This window comes from Ursus americanus, chromosome 18, assembly GCF_024610735.1.
Source record: "Ursus americanus isolate L20-20 chromosome 18, mUrsAme1.1.p, whole genome shotgun sequence".
NCBI lineage: Eukaryota > Metazoa > Chordata > Mammalia > Carnivora > Ursidae > Ursus > Ursus americanus.
The window spans coordinates 9969923-9990000 of record NC_142144.1 but is presented as its reverse complement, the minus strand read 5'-3'; the positions used below and the strand labels follow the sequence as shown (position 1 = coordinate 9990000).

General features: G+C 40.1%; 2 protein-coding genes across 3 annotated transcripts in view; both read right to left on the bottom strand.

Annotated features, from left to right (window-relative positions):
• Positions 1-13511, bottom strand: part of SCAI (suppressor of cancer cell invasion) — a 128530-nt gene extending 115019 nt beyond the window's left edge. The window contains 3 exon segments of the mRNA XM_045790955.2: positions 12529-12573; positions 13295-13421; positions 13424-13511. Of these exon segments, the coding sequence (XP_045646911.2) occupies positions 12529-12573; positions 13295-13421; positions 13424-13511 (260 nt within the window).
• A 2924-nt stretch (positions 13512-16435) lies between these two features.
• Positions 16436-20078, bottom strand: part of PPP6C (protein phosphatase 6 catalytic subunit) — a 35546-nt gene continuing 31903 nt past the window's right edge. For both annotated transcript variants that reach the window (XM_087869375.1, XM_045790954.2), the window contains one exon: positions 16436-19687. In XM_087869375.1, coding sequence (XP_087725501.1) covers positions 19439-19687 — 249 coding nt within the window. In that variant the 3' untranslated portion in view covers positions 16436-19438. The remainder of the gene's footprint in view (positions 19688-20078) is intronic.

Genomic DNA, 20078 nt, shown 5'->3' with positions numbered 1-20078 from the left:
ACCAAACATCAAGGAACCATACTCTCTCAGACAACATTCTTACCAGTCACAGCCATTATGGGCTGAAAATTTACCTTTCAGCCTTTGCCAAGCTCCTCATAAGGCTCTCAGATTCTTAGACAACCCTAAAGAGGGGTGGATGCCCATTCTTAGTCACTGAGATTGAATTTTTCATCAGTTTGGTGGATTGGTGGTGGGAGGGGCACGTGTCCCAAGGTTGGATTTAATTTCATGTGAAGGAATTAAAATATTGTAACATTTCTTGGTTATCTAATTTTGTAAAATAAAATTCGTACCTACTGGCACACCTCGGTGGCTCAGCTGGTTGAGAATCCGACTCTGGGTTTGGACTCAGGTCATGATCTCAAGGTAGTGGGATTGAGCCCCACATCAGGCTCTGCTCAGTGCAACGTCTGCTTGTCCCTCTTCCTCTCCCTCTGCCCCTCCCCCTGCTTGTGTGCCACCCCCTAAATAAATAAATAAATAAATAAAATCTTTTTAAAAATTCGTAGCCCTACTATATAGGCAATTAACTTACTAACTTACTAATTCACAACTCATTAATCTTGGTAGTTTCTTTTTTTTTTTTTTTTTTAAGATTTTACTTATTTATTTGCCAGAGAGAGAGAGAAAGAGAGCACAAGCAGGGGGAGCTGCAGGCAGAAGAAGCAGGCTCCCCACTGAGCAAGGAGCCTCATGCGGAACTGGATCCCAGGACTCCGAGATCGTGACCTGAGCCAAAGGCAAACACTTAACCGACTGAGCCACCCAGGCATCCCTAATCTTGGTAGCTTCAAAGAAAGTTCTAAACAGATTACTCCATCAAAACATCAAGGTTTTTCCATTAGTAATATATTACCCACAATTTTTTCCAGGCTATACTCTTCTAGAGAATATATAAAACATTAAGCAATTAGTTATATATATCCATGTATTTCTGCCTGGGATTCCCCACCCCCCGCCCAACCCAGAAAAATCCTGGCCTTGTGGGAAACCCATCCACTTAGGTTAGGGATCCATAATTTCCATAAAGAAGAAAAAATCAATTCTATCACCTGGTCACTTGATCTCTCAATTGATCCAGCCATACTCAGCATCATAGATTACCTGTATTTCAAGATCTTAACCTAAAATATAGCTCCCAACTGTGTGCTACTCAACATTTATCATAAATGTAAATATTAAATTTTATAAATATATTTATGAAGGATTATTGAAAAACATAATATATAATCCATTCCTCTAGATTCACTGCTTTCAAAATACTTTTAGGTTGTGCAGTCCTTTCTTTCAAATAGAGTCTCGGGATATAAACAGATAGAAACAGAGTGATGCCAGAAGAAACAGGTCTGTTTGGAGAATGGCCAATTCTAGGTCTGAGCAGGAAACATACAAGATGGGACTGGAATACCTTGTCTAAGCAGGAAGCAAGGAAGCTATCAAAGTTTACTGGAGTTGTGTCAAAAACCCAGGAGCCAATTTAAAGAGGATTCCACTGGGTAAAGCTAGGTCAATGTGAACATCAGTAAGAAAAATAATCATAATGGATTGAAATTCATCAAATATGTTCAAATCTATGAGTTGATAATATTTTTCATAAAACAAAAAAGAAAGCAAGCAAGCCAGTTGCCTTTGGAGTTTGCTAGAAAACAAACTCATACTGAAATATGGTAAGGAAAAAAAAAAGTGGGGGACAAAGAAGCATTTATCCTGCTTTTCCTTTTACTCACTGCACTTAAGGAAAATCAAATAGTCAATGAACGGAAGGAGAACAGATCAGTTGCCAGGGAGCAGGGATGCAAGGAGGAGGTGACTGCAACAGGATTGCACAAGAGAGGTTTTTGAGGTAACGGCAATGTTCTGTACTCTGTCTGCAGTGGTGCTTATATGAATCTACACGTGTTCAAATTTCATGGGATTGCACACATAAAAAACAATTTCACTGTATGTTAATCGCAAAAATAAAATTTAAAAAATTTTAGAGTCAACAGGGAAACTTCTCTTTATAGAAGTAATCTAGCTAATAATGAAGAAAAAATGAGAGAATCACAATGGGACCATCTATAACCCCAAATGAAATTATAAATATAGACACTGATTACTATGGGTTCCTAACATCAAAAAAGGAGGAGCCTTGATGGCAGTACACACCATTCCTATGAGGTATTCTCTCCAAAATAAATAAAAAATAAAATAAACCTGAAATCATCAAAGGTCTAGAACTAGTTGTAACTACCATTTTATAAGACATACAGGGAATAGAGAAACATGCTAAATGATACCATGGGGATAGAGCCAGCAAAATTCAGACTACGGAAAAACTGGTCAGTGGCTGCCAAGTGGTCAGTGAGGACAGAAGGGAATTTTGGGGGTGATGGAACTGTTCTAGACCATGACTGCAGTGGTGGGTAAGCAACTGTATGCATTTGTCAAAATTCATAAAACTGTACACTACAATAGATAAATTTTATTGTATATAAATCATACCTCAACTTTTTAATAAATTAAAAATTCAGATTGTGGGAAACGTTTTAAAATATATTTTATTTATTTATTTGTCAGAGAGAGAGAGAAAGAGAAAGCACAAACAGGAGGAGCGGCTGAGCAGGGAGTCCGATGTGGTACTCGATCCCAGGATGCTTTAACGACTGAGCCACCCAGGTGTCCCAGATTGTGGAAACTCTTAATAACAAACATACTTCCTTCAACAAATAAACAGCACGGGGAAAAGAGTGGGAAAACTACAGACTTAAAAGACCTTGAGATCTAATCAACAAATTGCAAGCTACAAACCTGACCTGAATCCTGATTTGAACAGACATTTTATTTCTATTTATTTTTTGTAAAGATCTATTTACTTGGGGGGGGAGGGCAAAAGGAGAGAGGAGAGAGAAAATCTCAAGCAGACTCCCCGCTGAGCACAGAGCCCAACATGGGGCTCAATCTCATGACCCAAACCGAAATCAAGAGCTGGATGTGTAACCGACTGAGCCACTCACACACCCTGAACAGACATTTTAAAAAACAATTAGCCAAATGTGGAAATCTGAACATTGACAAGACATTTGATGGTACTAGGGGAATACTGTTAATTTTTAAGTTATTGTCAATGGTATCGTGGTAATGAGTTTTAAAAGGGTCCTTATCTTTCAACAACACATACTACCGTATTTAGAGATGAATACGATGTATGGCATATGCTTCAGTTACAGGAGGGTATATAAATGAAACAGGATTTAACTGATAATTATTGAAGCTGGATGAACAATTTAAGTTCACTGTAGCATTCTAATTTTGTCTGTATTTGAAATTTTCCATATTAAAAACACAGATACAGACAGACAAACAGACTAAGTGGAGCCTCAGAGGCTAGGCTGTTTAACTTTCTTCTGCCTCCTCCTACCCTCTAGGGAGCCCTTGAATTAGTCCCAGTGAATCTTTGGGCTCATTTTTTAACACCCTTAAAAAATCACTGCTTGAGCCAGTCTAGGTTTTATTCTTGAGTCAAATATTACCATGAAAATGCTTACCACTTTGTCCATATCTTGGGCCCTGTAAAATCTGTTTTTGCAGAACTGCATTTTGGTATGTCCTAGGTTTTCACTGACACGTGCTGTAAGGAACAGCTTGACCGAAACCACTGCATTTCTGTAGGGATGTTACTAAGGTAAACACTATCGTATGCAAACTCTCTAGCGGATGTTCCTGGGTTTCAGTGTAAATTGGAAAATGTTCACCCGGTTTCCAGAATCTGCTCCTCACCACAGAGTATAGGGATCTCTCTCCCAGAGGTAAACGCGACTTGTTTGATGACTATACACAGAAAGACTGCAATGGACAGATAATACTGCAAAGAAAGACAGAACATGCCAAAAACAGAAAGCAGACTGGTGTATTTCCACACCATGTTATTATAACGCTCTACTCTTCCTCACATTTCGCTCAAGATGGTCTCCCTCGGTTATTTCGTTCATTTGCATAACTTGGATAACTATTTACTGCTGACTTCCAACTCTGTATCTGAAGCCCTACTCCCTTCTCAGCTCCAGACCCATGCTTCCACCAGCCTGGTGAGAGATGATGAACTCTCTATATAGTCAAAATAAACTCATAATCTTACCCTTCCAAATTTGCTTCTGTCTCTGCTATCTCGATTAAAAGTGTTGCCATCCGACCTATTACCCAAGCTAAATGTACTGTGAAGAAAAGAAGGCAAGCCATAGACTGGGGGAAAATATCTGCAAAACATTTGTTTCCAGAATAAAGAACCCTTATAACTCTATACAAACGACTGATAAAAAACAGACAAAAGATTTGAAAAGAAACCTCACAAAAGAAGTTTTATGAAGGGCAAATAAATACATTAAAAGATGCACAACGTGATCAAATTAAAGGCAAATTAAAAACATAATGATATACATCACTATACAGCCCTAGAATGGCAAGCAATGGTGAAGGTTTCAAGGGTATATACGTGTGTCAGAACTTATCAAACTGTACACTTTAAATACGTGTGGCTTATTGTATGCCATTATACCTTGATAAAGCTTTTTAAAAGAAGAAGAATGGCAATACCAAATATTGGCGAGGATATGGAGCATGTGGAATCCCAAACATCGCTGGCGGGAATGCAAAATGGTACAGCCGCTTTGGAAAACAGTCTGGCAATTTCTTAAAAAGTTAAATATACACTTACCATAAGACCCAGCAAGTCCACTCGTAGGCTTCTATCTACTCAAGAGAAATGAAAACATATCTGTATGCCCAACGACTTAACTCAAATGTTCTTTAACAGACGCATCCGTACTAGCCAAAAACCACAAACAAGCCAAATGGCTGTCAACTGGTGAATGCATAAACAAATTATGGTAAAATCACACAATGTAAAAATATACATACGTTGCTCCTCAGCAATAAGAAGAAACTAACTACAGTTATGAACAAGAGCAGGGATGAATCTCAACAGCATTATGCCAAGTGGAAGAACCTAGACACAGAAGACTATCTAATGAATGATTTACTTCTATGAGATTCTAGAAAAAACAAAGCTATCATAATAGGGAAAAAAAAATCAGTGGTTCCCAAAATCATGCCTGCAAGGCAACAGGAGCAAATGTGGGGGTGGGGAGGGCAGCAATGGCGATGTTCAAGATCGTAATTACAAGTGGGTGATTACACAACTGTATACATTTATCAAAACTCATCAAATTGCATACTTAAAATTGGTACGCTTTTTTTTAACACTAATAATACCTCAATCAACATGTGTTGTAAAAAGACTAGAAGGAAAGGCAAAATAAAAATATTTAAACTAATGACAGCCACAGGTATCATTTATTAAATATTTAATGCATGTCAGGTAACTGTTATCATGTACTTTACATTCATTACTTCAATGAATCTATTGTTTAAATAGAAAAAAATCTCTGCACTCACACAGTTTATATGCTACTAGAGGGGGGCAATAATCCTCCAAGGGAAGTACTGTCAACACCTGCTTTTTGCAAAAGGGCAAACAGGTTCAGAGATTAAATCTACACTTTGTTCTTGAGCCCAAAGGCAGTATTTGGAAGAGCTGGGAGTCTACTCTAGTCCAGGATTTCTCGACTGCAGCATCACTGACAATTTGAGCTGAATAATTCTTCGATGTGGGAGGCCACTCTACACACCGTGGGGTGTTCAGCAGCATTTCCGGCCTCACCCACTAGATGCCCTTAGTTGTGAAAACCAAGAATGTCTCCAGACATTGCCAAATGCCCCCGGGAGGCCAAACTGCCCCTTTTTGAGAATCACTGCTTGATCTCTAAAAACTGACACCACGGCCCAAACTATTAAAGACACCTTTCTTTCCACACCTGGCACTGCCCTGGTTCAGGTCCTGAATTCAATTCACTTAAGACCTCATCATTAGTCAGTCCATCCAGGGTCTACTCGTCATTTCAATAGTCACACTACTGCCAAAGTAACCTCCTAAAAACCTCCAGGGCCTAGATGAAATGTCTGTGGAAAGTGCCCTCACTACCGGTATGCACAATTACTGTAAACCCTTTGTATACACAGTCATTACACTGTCCCATTGTTTGGGTCTGCCTTCTCCACTACTACATGAGTTTTACCCCAGCAAGGGCCAAATCTTACTCGTGTCTATATCCCTGGGACCCAGGACTAGAGAGCATTTAGATGTTTTTAGAATTCAAATGTAATTTAGACAAATTACATATACCATCGAAATGCTTATATCTCTTTGCTTTAAACACATCACTAAAAAAAGCTCCCAAATCATACAGTAAAGATTTAATCAACATGAATCCTATCCAGACAAACGGGTCTTGTTCCTGACAGGATCTGAGGATACTCTCATAACCAAAACGTTATTAAGCAGACATGTTGAAGTCTTCAGAATTTTCCAAAACCACGTAGAGATCAAATTTCCTAATCTTAAAACTCCTTTCGGTCTAGTACAGTTTATCAGGGTCCTTAAATAGTGTCACAGTATTTTGGACCACTAAAGCCTCAACCTACACTAACTCCCTCTTGCTACCAATTCATTTACTGGTTCACTATAGTTTTATTGAGCACCGACTCAGTGCTAGGGATACAAAGATGTACTAAGATAAAGAAAAGTTTTAGTGAGGAAAAAAATACAGGAAGAATTAATAAGAGTAGAGTATGAAATGCTTATCTCAAATTATCTTAGTTCCTCTTAAACATTATTATAGCTTGGTGTGTACTAGGAATGTTCTCAAAAGATAATGGGGGTGGGGGGAGTGCAGGGCGGGGGAATGTTGGGTTCGATAGGTGATGGGGATGAAGGAGTCCCCTTGTGATGAGCACCGGGTATTGTATGTAAGTGTTGAATCACTAAATTCTACACCTGAAACTAATATTACACTATATGTTAACTAGCTGGAATTTTTTTTTTTTAAGATTTATTTATTTACTTATTTGACAGAGAGAGACAGCCAGTGAGAGAGGGAACACAAGCAGGGGGAGTGGGAGAGGAAGAAGCAGGCTCCCAGCGGAGGAGCCTGATGTGGGACTCGATCCCACAACGCCGGGACCACGCCCTGAGCGGAAGGCAGACGCCCAACGACTGAGCCACTCAGGCGCCCCAACTAGCTGGAATTTAAACAAAAACTTAAGGAAAAAAAAATTCAGCCACTAACTAATGTCTATCAAAAAGAATGACTTCACAGCAACTATCCTAAAATAAAAATGACACTTTTGGCAACCATTTTCCCAACTGTAATAGGATATATAGCATAATAGTCAACAACTCTACACAGCAGGCCAACTCAAGGGATGCTTAAGACCAAATTCAACAATTAATTCATCTTGAAGTGTTCATCAGGAAGTCATTCCATTTGATATTGAGAATTTTTATGACCAAAGTATGCAACTGATAATAACAGCTATAAAAAATTTCTGGCTATGATCATTACATCCCTTCTTTACAATCCATCTTTAGGGCCTTCACTAGTCATTTTGTATGCTATTTTTAGAGCAATTCCAGAACTGCTTTCTGAGAAAAATCATGGTCTTGCCCACAGGACCTCTTCAGTGATGTATGTATGCTGGCTGTCCATTCAGGTCCAAATCCTGACTTGATCAGGGTCTGACCTAATCAGACATGCAAAATACATGCTCTCGTGATTCTCGACTAAGAATAAAAAGCCTAAACTCATTGCTGCCTGTTGCTTACTAAAACTTGGTTACAAGAAGTAATATTCAGGAAGCCCATGCTGGGGACTCCCAGCAGCAGCAAATCTGGACCCTTAAGTGTCAAACACCCAAAGGAAGGAAAGGCGCCTCAAGGAGGGACCTACTGTTAAAGGAGCATCCCAAGAATTGAGAGTGAAGGACAATTTCATCTTTCTCACGATATGTTCTCTCACAGAGCTCTCAAACTTGTTGATCGTAGGAGCCCCTTAACAACTCTTGAAAACTACCTTTGTGAGTATACCCATCGATATTTATATTAGATTGTGCAAGAAAAATTTTAATCACAGTACTACAGAAACAAACATTCCATTAGCCCTCAGAAGTGAAATCACTCCTAACTGTAGCCTCAGAAAACTCCACTGTGAATGAGAGTGGATAATAGGAAAAAAGGCAGGTAAAGTCTCAGTATTATTAAGAAAATAGTTTTAGGGGCGCCTGGCTGGCTCAGTGAGAAGAGCATGTGACTCTTAATCTTGGGATTGTAAATTCAAGCCCCATGCTGGGTGGAGAGATTACTAAAAAAAAATAAATAAATAAACTTAAAAATACAAAGACAATAAAAAACTTTTTTTAATTAAAAGAAGGAAATAATATTCATAGAGAAGTATTTAAGGACACATTCATTCAATAATTCAACCAACTGTTTTCTAAGTGCCGGGCACTCATCTAGATGCTGGGAATAAAGAGAATCCCTGCAGCTTCTTCATCCCTGTTTATCTCTGAACCAAGTCAAGTCATCGGTGAGCTGTATACTTACACACTGATTTAGCTCTTTGGAGAATGTTCACTGGCATTACATGAACCTGGAATGGTGAGCATTATAAGAAGCAATCTTTAAACACTCACTACTATGTTTATTATTGGGATTCCCCACCACACACACATAATCACAGTGTGTGATGAAGACCAGTGAGAAAAACTGTTCTCAGATCTAACAATCAAGGGGCACCTGGGTGGCTCAGTCGGTTAAGCGTCTGCCTTCGGCTCAGGTCATGATCTCAGGGTCCTGGGATCGAGGCCTGCATGGGGGGGGGGGCTGTCTCTGCTCAGCAGGGAGCTTGCTTCTCCCTCTCCCTCTGTCTCCTGCTCCCCTTGCCTGTGCTCTCACTCTCTCTGTCAAGTAAATAAAATCTTTTAAAAAACCCAAAGAGCAATCTTACAATCAAAAAAAGTTGTACTTCTCTTAAACAACATGCGTTTGGGGGCACCTGGGAGGCTCAGTCAGTTAAGCGTCTGCCTTTGGCTCAGGTCAGGATCCCAGGGTCCTGGGATCCAGCCCTACATGGGGCTCTCTGCTCAGTGGGGAGTCTGCTTCTCCCTCTGCCCCTCCCCCGCTCGTGCTCTCTCTCCCTCTCTCTCAAATAAATAAAATCTTAAAAAAATAAAAACCACATGTGTTTGATTTTATAAACACCATGAATCTGGAAGTTGAGCTTTATTTTCTTCTTTGCTTTGTTTGAGAAAACTCAAAGCCAAATATGGAACCCATCTTTAGTAACTGTACAGTATTTTCTAGTCTACATACTAACTTTGCCACTGGTTTATTATTCTTCTCTCATTTCTTCTTTGCCTTAATACCTTATTTTTAATCCTTTAGCCTGTATACATTTAGAAAAGAGGTGGGAAATGAAGGGTATTTGAAGGCTGCTTTTTTAACATAAAATTGAGTGTGTAACTCTCTGTGTACCAGGCACTATATATACTAAGCACTTTACAACCCTCTAAGGGTTGGACTTCTTTTTTTTAATTATTCTTTTAAAAAATTTTTTTAAAGATTTTATTTATTTATTTGAGAGAGAAAGAGAGAGAGCACAAGCAGGGGGAGCGACACAGGGAAAGGGAGAAGTAGACTCCCACTAAGCAGGGAGCCTGACTTGTTTTTAAATTTTTTTTTAAGTAAGCTCTATACGCAACTTGGGGCTTGAACTCACAACTCTGAGATCAAGAGTTGCCTGCTCTACCGACTGAGACAGCCAGGTGCCCCAGGGTTGAACTCTTATTATTTCCATATACAGCTGAGGGAACTGAGGCTCAGGGAGGTTTATTAACTTACATATGATCTCACAACTTGTCTGTGACAGAGCTAGGATTCAAATGCAGCCCAAAGCATATGCACAAGCTATCATAAGAGCAGATAGGTGAAGGAGAGGGTGGGAAAGTCCACACATAGGATGTGACATTTGAGCTAAGAGTCTTAAAGGAAGAAGCTTGCCAAGGAACATGGAGAAAGTATTCCAGAGAGAAAGAGAAATCATGTGCAAAAACCCAAAGCAAAGAGAGAACATAAGTTCTGGGAACAGCAAATAGAACATAGAGTTACATTTAGCAATTCAACCATTGTGCAGGATTTACCAGAAAGTTAAGTCATTTAATATTAGACATTTAATAGGTCCATTATTGAGCATTTCCATGGTCATGTATTAAACTGTCACTGGAAAGACAAGCAGAAGTGAAATAAAGGCAGTCTCTTTTTTTGGTTGGGGGGGGGCAAAAAAGAGAGAGAGAGGGAGAACAGGGGCAGAGGGAGAAGGAGAGAGAGAATTCCAAGCAAGCTCCACGCTCAGTGCAGAGCCCAACGCAGGGGTTCGATCCCACAACCCTGAGATCATGAAAGGAGCTGAAAAAAAGAACTGGGTGCTCAACCAACTGGGTGCTCTACCCAGACACCCCAAAGGTAGTCTCTTTTTATCATTAAGCTAAAAAGTCTGAATTATGTTCAATAAGCAATGGGGAACCATAGAAGGATTGAAGCAGGAGAATTACAAGACTAATGTGCACAGCATGATGAATGAATTACAGATTTGAGGTAGAGAACGCAGTCAGGAGGCCACAGCAAGAGACTGGCAGTAGGATAATGAGTTAAAATCTGTCCAAAAAAAACATGTCATGTAACCCATATATATAATTTTTAATTTTTGAATAGCCATGTTAGAAAAGTAAAAAGAAAAAAAGTGAAAGTAATTTTAGTAGTACTTTTATATAATTCAATATATCTAAAATATTATTTCATCATACAATCAATATAAAAATTAGTAATAAAAAATTTTACATTCTTTTTTTCATACTAACTGGAAATCTCATGTGTATTTTTACTTTGAGCACATCTTCTTTGGACATTAAATTTTCACTGGAAATATCTGATCTGTATATAGATTTCATAAAACTTACAGATGAAAAAGTAGATTCACATACCCAAATTTTTCCAAACATACTTGAACATTTTCCAGTGAGTCAAGTACCAGTTTTTTAATTTAGTTAATTACAATTAATAAAATTTAAAATTCAATTCCTCAGCTATGCCAGCCGTATTTCAAGTGCTTTATGGCCATATATGGCTACCATATTGAACAATACAAACCCAGAATGACAAAGGACCTTTGGCTGGTAGCACTTCTGTCATCAGCATTTCCTATCTACTTATTGTTGAGGTATTCCGTGTACTAACATCAGTAACTTACCAAGTACTAACTATGACAGTGGTCCTACTGGTGGTCCTCACTACTGTAGCTTACTTTCTCTCGACCACCGCCTACATCTGTGCAGAAGAAATCTTCTCATGACCACACAGAATTGCTATATAGTATCTGACATGTGAAATGCACATAAAAATGTTTATGGGATGGATATATGCTCTTCATCACTCAAGTAGTAAGTCACTTGTTTGCAAACTACTTAAGCCCTGTTTCTATTTCCCTGTGGTTTGATTTATTAGACTCTATGTACTAAGTATGACGATAAAAGAAAAAGCAGTAAGAAAAATCTATTTTCACTCTATCTTTATTAGAGGCATTATAGTATAAAGGGTAAGAGCCTAAGCTCTGGAGTCAGACTGCCTGGATTCAGATGTGGGTCCCATTATTTATTAGACGAGTGATCTTGGCCTCTCTGTGCCTCAGTTCCCTCTTCTGCAAAATAGTGATAAGAGTACACACTTCCTGGGGCGCCTGGGTGGCTCAGTCGTTGGGCGTCTGCCTTCGACTCAGGGCATGATCCCGGCGTTCTGGGATCGAGCCCCGCATCAGGCTCCTCTACTAGGAGCATGCTTCTTCCTCTCCCACTCCCCCTGCTTGTGTTCCCTCTCTCGCTGTCTCTCTCTCTGTCAAATAAATAAATAAAATCTTAAAAAAAAAAAAGAGTACACACCTCCTTGGGGTGCTTGGAGATTACAAAAGATAATACATACAAAGCACCTGCAGATGGTACTTGGCACATAGCAGATGTTCAATGAGCATCAGCTTTTAATACATTTTATTTATTTCTTAAAGTAAGCTCTATGCCCAATGTGGGGCTGAACTCACTACCCTGAGACCAAGAGTCGCACACTCTACCAACTAAGCCAACCAGATGCCCCAACATTAGTTTTGTTTTGAAGATTTTATTTTTAAGTAATCTCTACACCCAATGTGGGGCTCGAACTCACAACCCTAAGTAAGATCAAGAGTCGCATGCTCCACCAAATGAGCCAGCCCCTCGTTCCACCCCAACACTAGCTTTTTAAACAGAGCTGGTGGAGAAGTTGAAATTATAGCTAAAGTAAAAAACTAGAATTTCTCAGTTACCCACGTCTCTTTCCCATATAACCTTACACACACACACACACACACACACACACACACACACACACACACGGTACAGGTAGTACTTTGAACTCCTCAAAAGAAAGATCTTGCATGTAGTTATATTCATTACGAAAGGAGCTAAATAAGAAACTTCATCTACTGACAATGTATAACTATGCAGTATGGCATAGGTGTAGCCAAGCAAATGGAAAAACACGAAGCAAAATAGGAAGGCATTTTGCCTTACCTGCTTTTCCGTTTTCGAGGTGGTTTCTCCACTGTGCCAGTCAGTCTACAAACCAAACAAATAAGACGGTAACTAAAAGTAACATATAAGAACACATCTCCTGGCCCTACTGTGCCAGTCAAAAACTCAGTGTACCACCCTCTAGGACCATAGGCTGGCTAAGCTCATACCTGACCTTACAAACGCCTTATGCTCTGTTTCCCCTATTTACCAAGACCAGGCAATCCTGGGACTCACGGTTCCCCTAATATCTGCTTTGCCCAAACCCCGCTCTCCCTGCTGGTCCCTCGCTCCATCTTCAGCTCCTATTCGTCACAGCCCCGCTCCCCAAAACCACCCACCTCCACCTACTCATTGTCTGCCTCGTCACCCCCTCAAGCCCCTCCGGCCTCCCCTTTCCCGTGCCCACCCCCTCCCGAGCGTGCACTGCCCCTCCGAGCCCCGCCCCTCAAGGCCCCGCGCCCCCCGCATTCCACGGCCAGTCCACGGGGCGCGCGCGCCCTGCCCCTCCGGGCCCGGCGCCCCCAGCCTCACCCCTTGGCGTCCCTTCCCTCACACGCCCCTCTCATCCGGCCTCGAGGATGCGATCGCCGCCCAGCCCACTCCCTCGCCCGTGGACGCCCCCAAATCCCCCCTCAGCCTGAACCCCCCGCCCCTCCCGTCTCGGAGCCCCGAATGCTTCACGGCCCCGAGCCGCTGCCCCTGGGCCCGCTCCCGCGCCCTCAGCCCATCCCCAACCCCGACCTCGACCCAGCTCCTGCCCCACCTGGGGGCCAGGCGACTCCGGGGCTGCTGGGGCTGCCGGGCTCCTCTGACCATCCGGCTCCTGCTCCGCCGCGGGAGCTGCTCCGGCGGCCGCAGGGCTCGCTCGGGAAGCTGAGGCGGCGGAGGCTGGAGTAGGCGGAGAGGCGGGAGGAGGGCCTCGCGCCTCTGCCTGGCATGCCGCGGGGCCCGCCTCCTCCGCGCCTCTCCCCGACTCCCATTGGCTAGAGCCGCAGTGTGGCCGAAAGCCTGGCAGTCGATTGGACGCTCGGGCCGTCACATCCCGCCACCTAGGTTTGGTTGAGACTGCAGGTGGCGGCTGAGGTGCCTTAGAGACAGCTAGCCCGACAGGGGAGACCTAAGCGCCACCGTGCGCTGGAAAGTAGAAACTGCATCTCAGGCGCCAGACACCTGCCGGCAGGTTCTCCTGGCTCTGCGTCCTGCATTCCACACACCTGCTGGCGCCCCCCAACACTGCACCACGCCAGGACCAACAGCCAAGCACTGCAATTTCCCAAACTCTGGCAGGTGCGACAGTGAAGTAACTCTCCAGAACAAGCTTCATTTTGAACCACCTCGATGCAGTCCCTGACTCTACATCACGCTGAAATGGTCTCACAGCTCACAGATATCCTTCAGAGAGGATCCAGCAAGAAAACTGCAAGACTCTATCAAAATAAAGCATGTTTCAGATGCTCAGTCCTCTGCAGAAAAGATCACAAGCTTGTGTGCAGGCTTCCAAGAAAGCGAGAGGTTTAAAAAATTACCATGAAAGAAAAATCTTCACTGCAAACAGAATCGATGCCGTAACTAAAAGCAATGTGTTCCATTTTGGAAGGACTAAGTAGAATTGATCCTTAAGTGTGTGCTAACCATCCTGTGATACTGCAGATGATTGTAAATTCAATGCCAGTTAATCAATTTAAAAATAAATTTCACTGCATTTTTATTGTTGACAGACCTAAACATGCAAGACTACCAGCATTTAAGCACAGTATTAGTTACCATTCCACCTATACTTTAGTAAGGCCATCCTTGAAAAGACATAGCTCGCTAACATATAAAAGTACTCTACAGCCTCTCTACATTCCACAGGAACAGGTTTTTGTTGTTTTCGGTAGATCCGTGGCATCTATTTGGAACTGGGAGAAGGCATCAAACTTTCTTTTGCTATTACCTTTTTTATTAGAAAATGTTTTCATGCATCGATAATGTGACAGCCTAGAGTAAATCACACCAGCACGCTGGGGACAATTCTCTCACTGACCCTCACAAATGGCAAAAATTAGGATACTAGCTTTTCGCAAAATGGAATTTATTTGGTGGAAAGGACTGTCCTTTATTCTGAGATGTCTCTTTTTGCATCTTTCATGTTAAAAATGGCATTCCTTCTATGAAATGATAAATTGTAGTGGGGGTTTTAAAATGGCTTTGACAAGGAAAAAAAAATGTTGCCAAACGTCTGTTGGTTCCCCTAAATAATATTTTATGTAATTCCCAAATCACCAAACTATGGACAGCCTCAATCTCAACCAAACCAGAAGGGGGGTGGGCAGAATAATTTGTCAGACAAGAGTGTGGCAGGTGGAACAGGAGTCCTGGTGGGGAGGGCCATCAACTCACTAGAAGACTAATCTTAAAATATCACGCATTACATTTCTTAATAACAGGGATTAAAATCTTGTGTGGTTTTCAAGATCTTTCATAATTGGCCAAATCCTGATACATTGTTCTGCCAGTAGAGCTGCTGCTTTCATTTCTTAAGCCTTCCCAAGGGGCACCCTCAAGCCCTATCTTCATGTCACATGCAAGTTCTAGTAATCTGTTTGTTTTTACTAAATAAATGTACATCCCATCATTCTTGTCCACATTTAATTCACACTTCCCCTTTTAAGCCTTTCCCAATTACTCCATTCTACGTCACCTTCTTCTCCAAATTCATTGTACTTTCATAAGCTACACTGTATCAGCAATTATATATTGCCTTAGACTATTCTTACTTCCCAACTACATTTAATTTGGGCAAATGGTATATTAGAATGAGCCCTCGATAAATGTTAGCTTTAGGCCAGGGACTGGGTACTTTATGTGTGTTATTTTTAAATCCTGAGATCAACTCGTATGGTATTCTCTTATTTTAGACACAGAATTTTAAGATCCAGAGAACCCAACTCGCGTAGGGTCACACAGCTACAATAACCAATACTGCTTAAGATGGCTTAAGATGTATTCTTGTATGCACTAAAGGGGTTCAAGTTCCAGCTCTCCTATGCAACCTTGGCAAAGTTATCTATCCTAAATCTGTTCATCTTAAGGGGAATGTGGGGGGAGGGGGGCGGCAAGGGAGAAGAGGTAACACAGTCATAGAACCATGGTAAAGGTAAACACAAAATAGGGCACGTACAGCATTTAGCTAAGTTAGCTATTACTGCCTGGCAGAGCTGGGTTTTTTACCTAGATCTGATCCCAGAGCCTATATTCTTTACACTATTCCATAATGCCGCCATGCAGTCTTTTATATCTCATTCCCATTTATACACAAAACCAGAATGCTGAGAATAGTGGGTGTCCAGGGATTGAGTGGAATATACTTATGTAATAAGTGTTTTTGTTGATACACACACAAAAAAAATCCTCATAAGTTTCACGCACTTTGAATAAAGGAAATATTTGAGTGATCCAAGCCAGCATAATCTCTCATGAGGGTAACAAAGGCAATCACCAACTGATTGATAAGGAAATAGAAAATTAAGAAGAGGGGAATAAGGAACAAACATTCCCCAGGCATTTACTCTGTCTGGCACCACACTAGGGGACTTTCCAAACGCTTTTTGGTGTTTTACTACTGAATACTTCATCAGCATGAATGCATACTGTAAACATACAATTGAAAGAGTTGTGATGATCTATGATGCATGGTTCTGGGCACTGGGTCCAGGATATAACAATGAATCTCGCCTTTAAAGAACTGGAAAACTTAGCTCAAAGGCAAATGCAGAACAAGAAAAAGTTTCACTTCTGTTTACTAGTCAAGGAACCAAGTGAAGGAATAAGCATTTTTTAATTTAAATTGTGTTATATAAAATGCTAACTTCTTGTTGGGACAGGCTACAGACTATGCATTAGATAAAAGTTTCTGACAAACTTCCTATAATCTTTTTATTAATTTACACTGAGAGAATATAGCACCCTTCATCCAAGGAACTGAAGGTGCTTTACAAACATTAGCATTTAAAAAACAATTACATTTAAAAATCTGGATTCGTGCCATTAAATCTCTTCAACTCCAGATACACAATTTTCTGGAGGCTGATGGAAAGCAGTTCTATTTCTGACAACGAAAGAGGCTCAGAAAGAGTTCGGATTTGCTTTCGCAATACAGGCATTTTCAAAACCTGGTGCTGGGCTTACAAAGCAAAAACACACAAATCTTAATGCAATGAACAATATTTCAAACCTTATTTCAAAAGCAAAACCCAGGGTTTAAGACGTCACAATCTTCCAACAGTTCTGGTCATCCAGATGGAGTAGGAGCCGATGCAGGTTGCATATTAGATGTGCTCTTGATCCAGACTTTTTAGGATCACACTCAAATGAACACATTTAAAGTGGTGAGATATTTCAGGAAAAGCATTAACCTATAAAAAGCTAGCCAAGAGCAGATCAGGAAAAGGGGAAAGGGAGTAATTGGCAATTAAAAGTAGACAGTTCTCACTAGAGCCTAGGACACTTTATTAGAAACCAAGTATATCATCAGCAAATAAAAATAGTTATTACCCCCATTAATACAACATAAAGGATTTTACATTCAGCCTAGATACAGGGAGTAACAGATCCTCCTTCCTACAAATCTATGACTTGCAAATATCTTCCACTACATGATTACTCTATATCGTACATAGCCCTTATTTATTAGAGGGATCCAAATATTCCTTTTAGGCTTACAAAGTCCAATACATTCACTCTCTCTTCCCTTTACATGTCTAATAGTAAAAACTATTTTTTTCCATGCAAAAAAAGCCATTATTCAGCTGAAGAGAAAAAAATCAGACAAAATAGAGATGGCAATTAAGGAATGGACAGAATATTATTGGCACATGCCCAACTAGTGACAAACAAACGCAGTACACCAGGACTTAAAAATAAAGGTCACATTACAGGGATAACTAAAACAACTACATCGTTCTAAGCTAAGGAGTGTCAAATGGAAAGGGAAGGCTGAGGTTACCGATTTTATTGGTACAACTTAAAAGCAGGGGAGAGCAAGCACTTAAATACAATTTATGGTAACAGAAAAAACACTGCAGAGAGCTGTTCAAAGACCACACCAAGTTGTCTGCATCATTAATTTCCAGTGTTTCACAATTAGTAAAATACATAGCTACATATCCCTGTAAGATAAAAATACCTTTCCCCCTGAATTACACTGGGGTCAGGGCAGTAACACAAAGCTACTGACCCAACAGTTCAAGTGTGTGCAGCAAATGTCTTAGCTACTTCTTTCATATAGCTATACAATTAAAAACTAAACAAGGAGCTAGGTGGTTGCGGAAAATAAAAATCAAAATATTATTGTGCTCATTTAATAAAAGAAAAACCCTGATGAAAAATTATGTGCCAAGAAGCTTAGACTATAAAGATTTTTATTGCATTTTTAGGTAACCTGGAAGTTCTTATCCTGAAGGGGAAAAGTTGGTTTTCAAAACTACCTGAACAGATACTAAAGTGCTTTATTAATTGGCTGGCTTCACAAAGATTTCCTGGAATGACAAAAATTAATTATAGTAGTAAAGGGATACCAACTATTTCACAAAATAGTAAATTCCAACATCATTTATGACCACAGTCATAAGAGACACTGGAACACTTGTCCTTATTAAGTGGACAGTTGCATATAAAGAACTGATCATCACACCCTTTGGATATTCAAATTACTTACACGAAGCCGAAACATGGTATCACAGACCTTTACAAAATAGGACAATTTGTTTCTTTCTACACTTTTTAAAATTTGCTTCAAATAACAGTTCACAAATACAAGAGTCCTGACTTTTCAACCTTTCCAGTTGCAGTTAAAAAATGAACACTTTCTAAAAGTTAAGGTCAGGTGTTACAGCAAGAGGAGAATGATTCCTATTGAAAAGTACACAGATTTTACTTAATGATACTCATGATAGATTGTAAACTGGATCGATCACATTCTACTCAACTGGTATCAAATGAACACATCAGCATTACAAGTATTAAATGTTTTTCTATTACTATAGAGAATATAAACCAAAACATTAATATGGCAGTTATGTTCTTTAGGCACAGTTTAGTGATTTTTTTTTTAAATAAATAGTATTGAATTTCAGTTGAAGTTTTAAACTCAATAACCAAAGGGTCAAAAACTCTGATGGGGGGGAGGGGAGAATAACTTTAACAATGTAAGCTGTTTAAAATTTCTAACACTTTAACCTATCTGGGTTTTATTTAAGATTATTTTATTAAAAAATACAAGGAATCTGAAAAAAGATCAATACAATTATCTTACTGTACAAAGTCATAAGCTGTAGCAGTTTTAACTAAAATTTAAAAACACAACAAGGAGGGCAGCCCTTTAGACCAATTTATTTTATATCCATTTAAAATATCATCCAACAAAGGACAATGAAGTTTACAGCTGGGACAGGTATACATAACTCGAGGCATTTGCAGTCCATCGTGCCCACTGAATAACATCTTTGCTGCTGAAATTTCTTAAAACTTACCAAACTAAAACAAAAGGCTGAATGATACAAAAGGAGGAGCATTTCGGTGTAGTCTGTTCTGTCAATTGGCTTTTTAAAAAGAGGAAACACATCCTGTTTCCCCCAGACCAGTAAATAAGCAAGAGCCACATGCAGCGGTGTGAGTATTAAGACATTTCTCAAGTCTTCTCAAATGAGTCCAAGGTGGGGATGGGATGGGGGAGAAAATTGATAGAAAAACATTGCTATAGACACCATAACAAACAATAAATTTAGATAATTTAAAATTAAAAAAAAGGCAAGAGGCAGCATTTCAGCAGCAAAGTGCTCAATAAAAAGTATATTGTAGAGGGTAATACACGAAAGTTGGGGTAAGAAGAGGGAAGAAAAATGGGTCAGCAGGATGGGCGAAGGCCTCAAAGGAAATACGGCGTCGTCGTTCTGGGAGGAATAACACGTTCTGAATCTGGAACTGCCCGGAATAACTTTGGTTCTCTTGTATTTACATCTTTGAAGACCATGATCGAAGCAATATTTCCACAACGATAGCAGTAATTAGGAGCAGACCATACTGTTACCAGCTTCTCATCAAACATAAATTTATAGCCTTCATGCACTAGTTGGTGTGCTCTGCAGATGAGTTTTAAGTTGTTGATATGAACAAACTGCAATTTAGAAAGGTTTTGTTAAGTATCTAGCACATTTAAAAAAAACATGCTATATACATACATACATATACGTATATATTAATATATACGTATATATATATATATATATATATATGAAAATAATACTTAAAGTATAGGGGCACCTGGGTAGCTCAGTCAGTTAAGCACCGACTCTTGATTTCGGCTCAGGTCATGCTCTCAGGGTTGTGAGATTGAGCCCCATGTCTGGCTCCACACTGGGCATGGAGATACTCTCTCCCTCTCTCCTCCCCCCTCTAAAAAAATTAATAAATAAAATAATAAAAAAGATAAATCCTTTTACTACTAAAGTTCTCATGATTATAGAACCCATCCTACTAGCTATCCCCACTACTTCTAGTAAGTTATA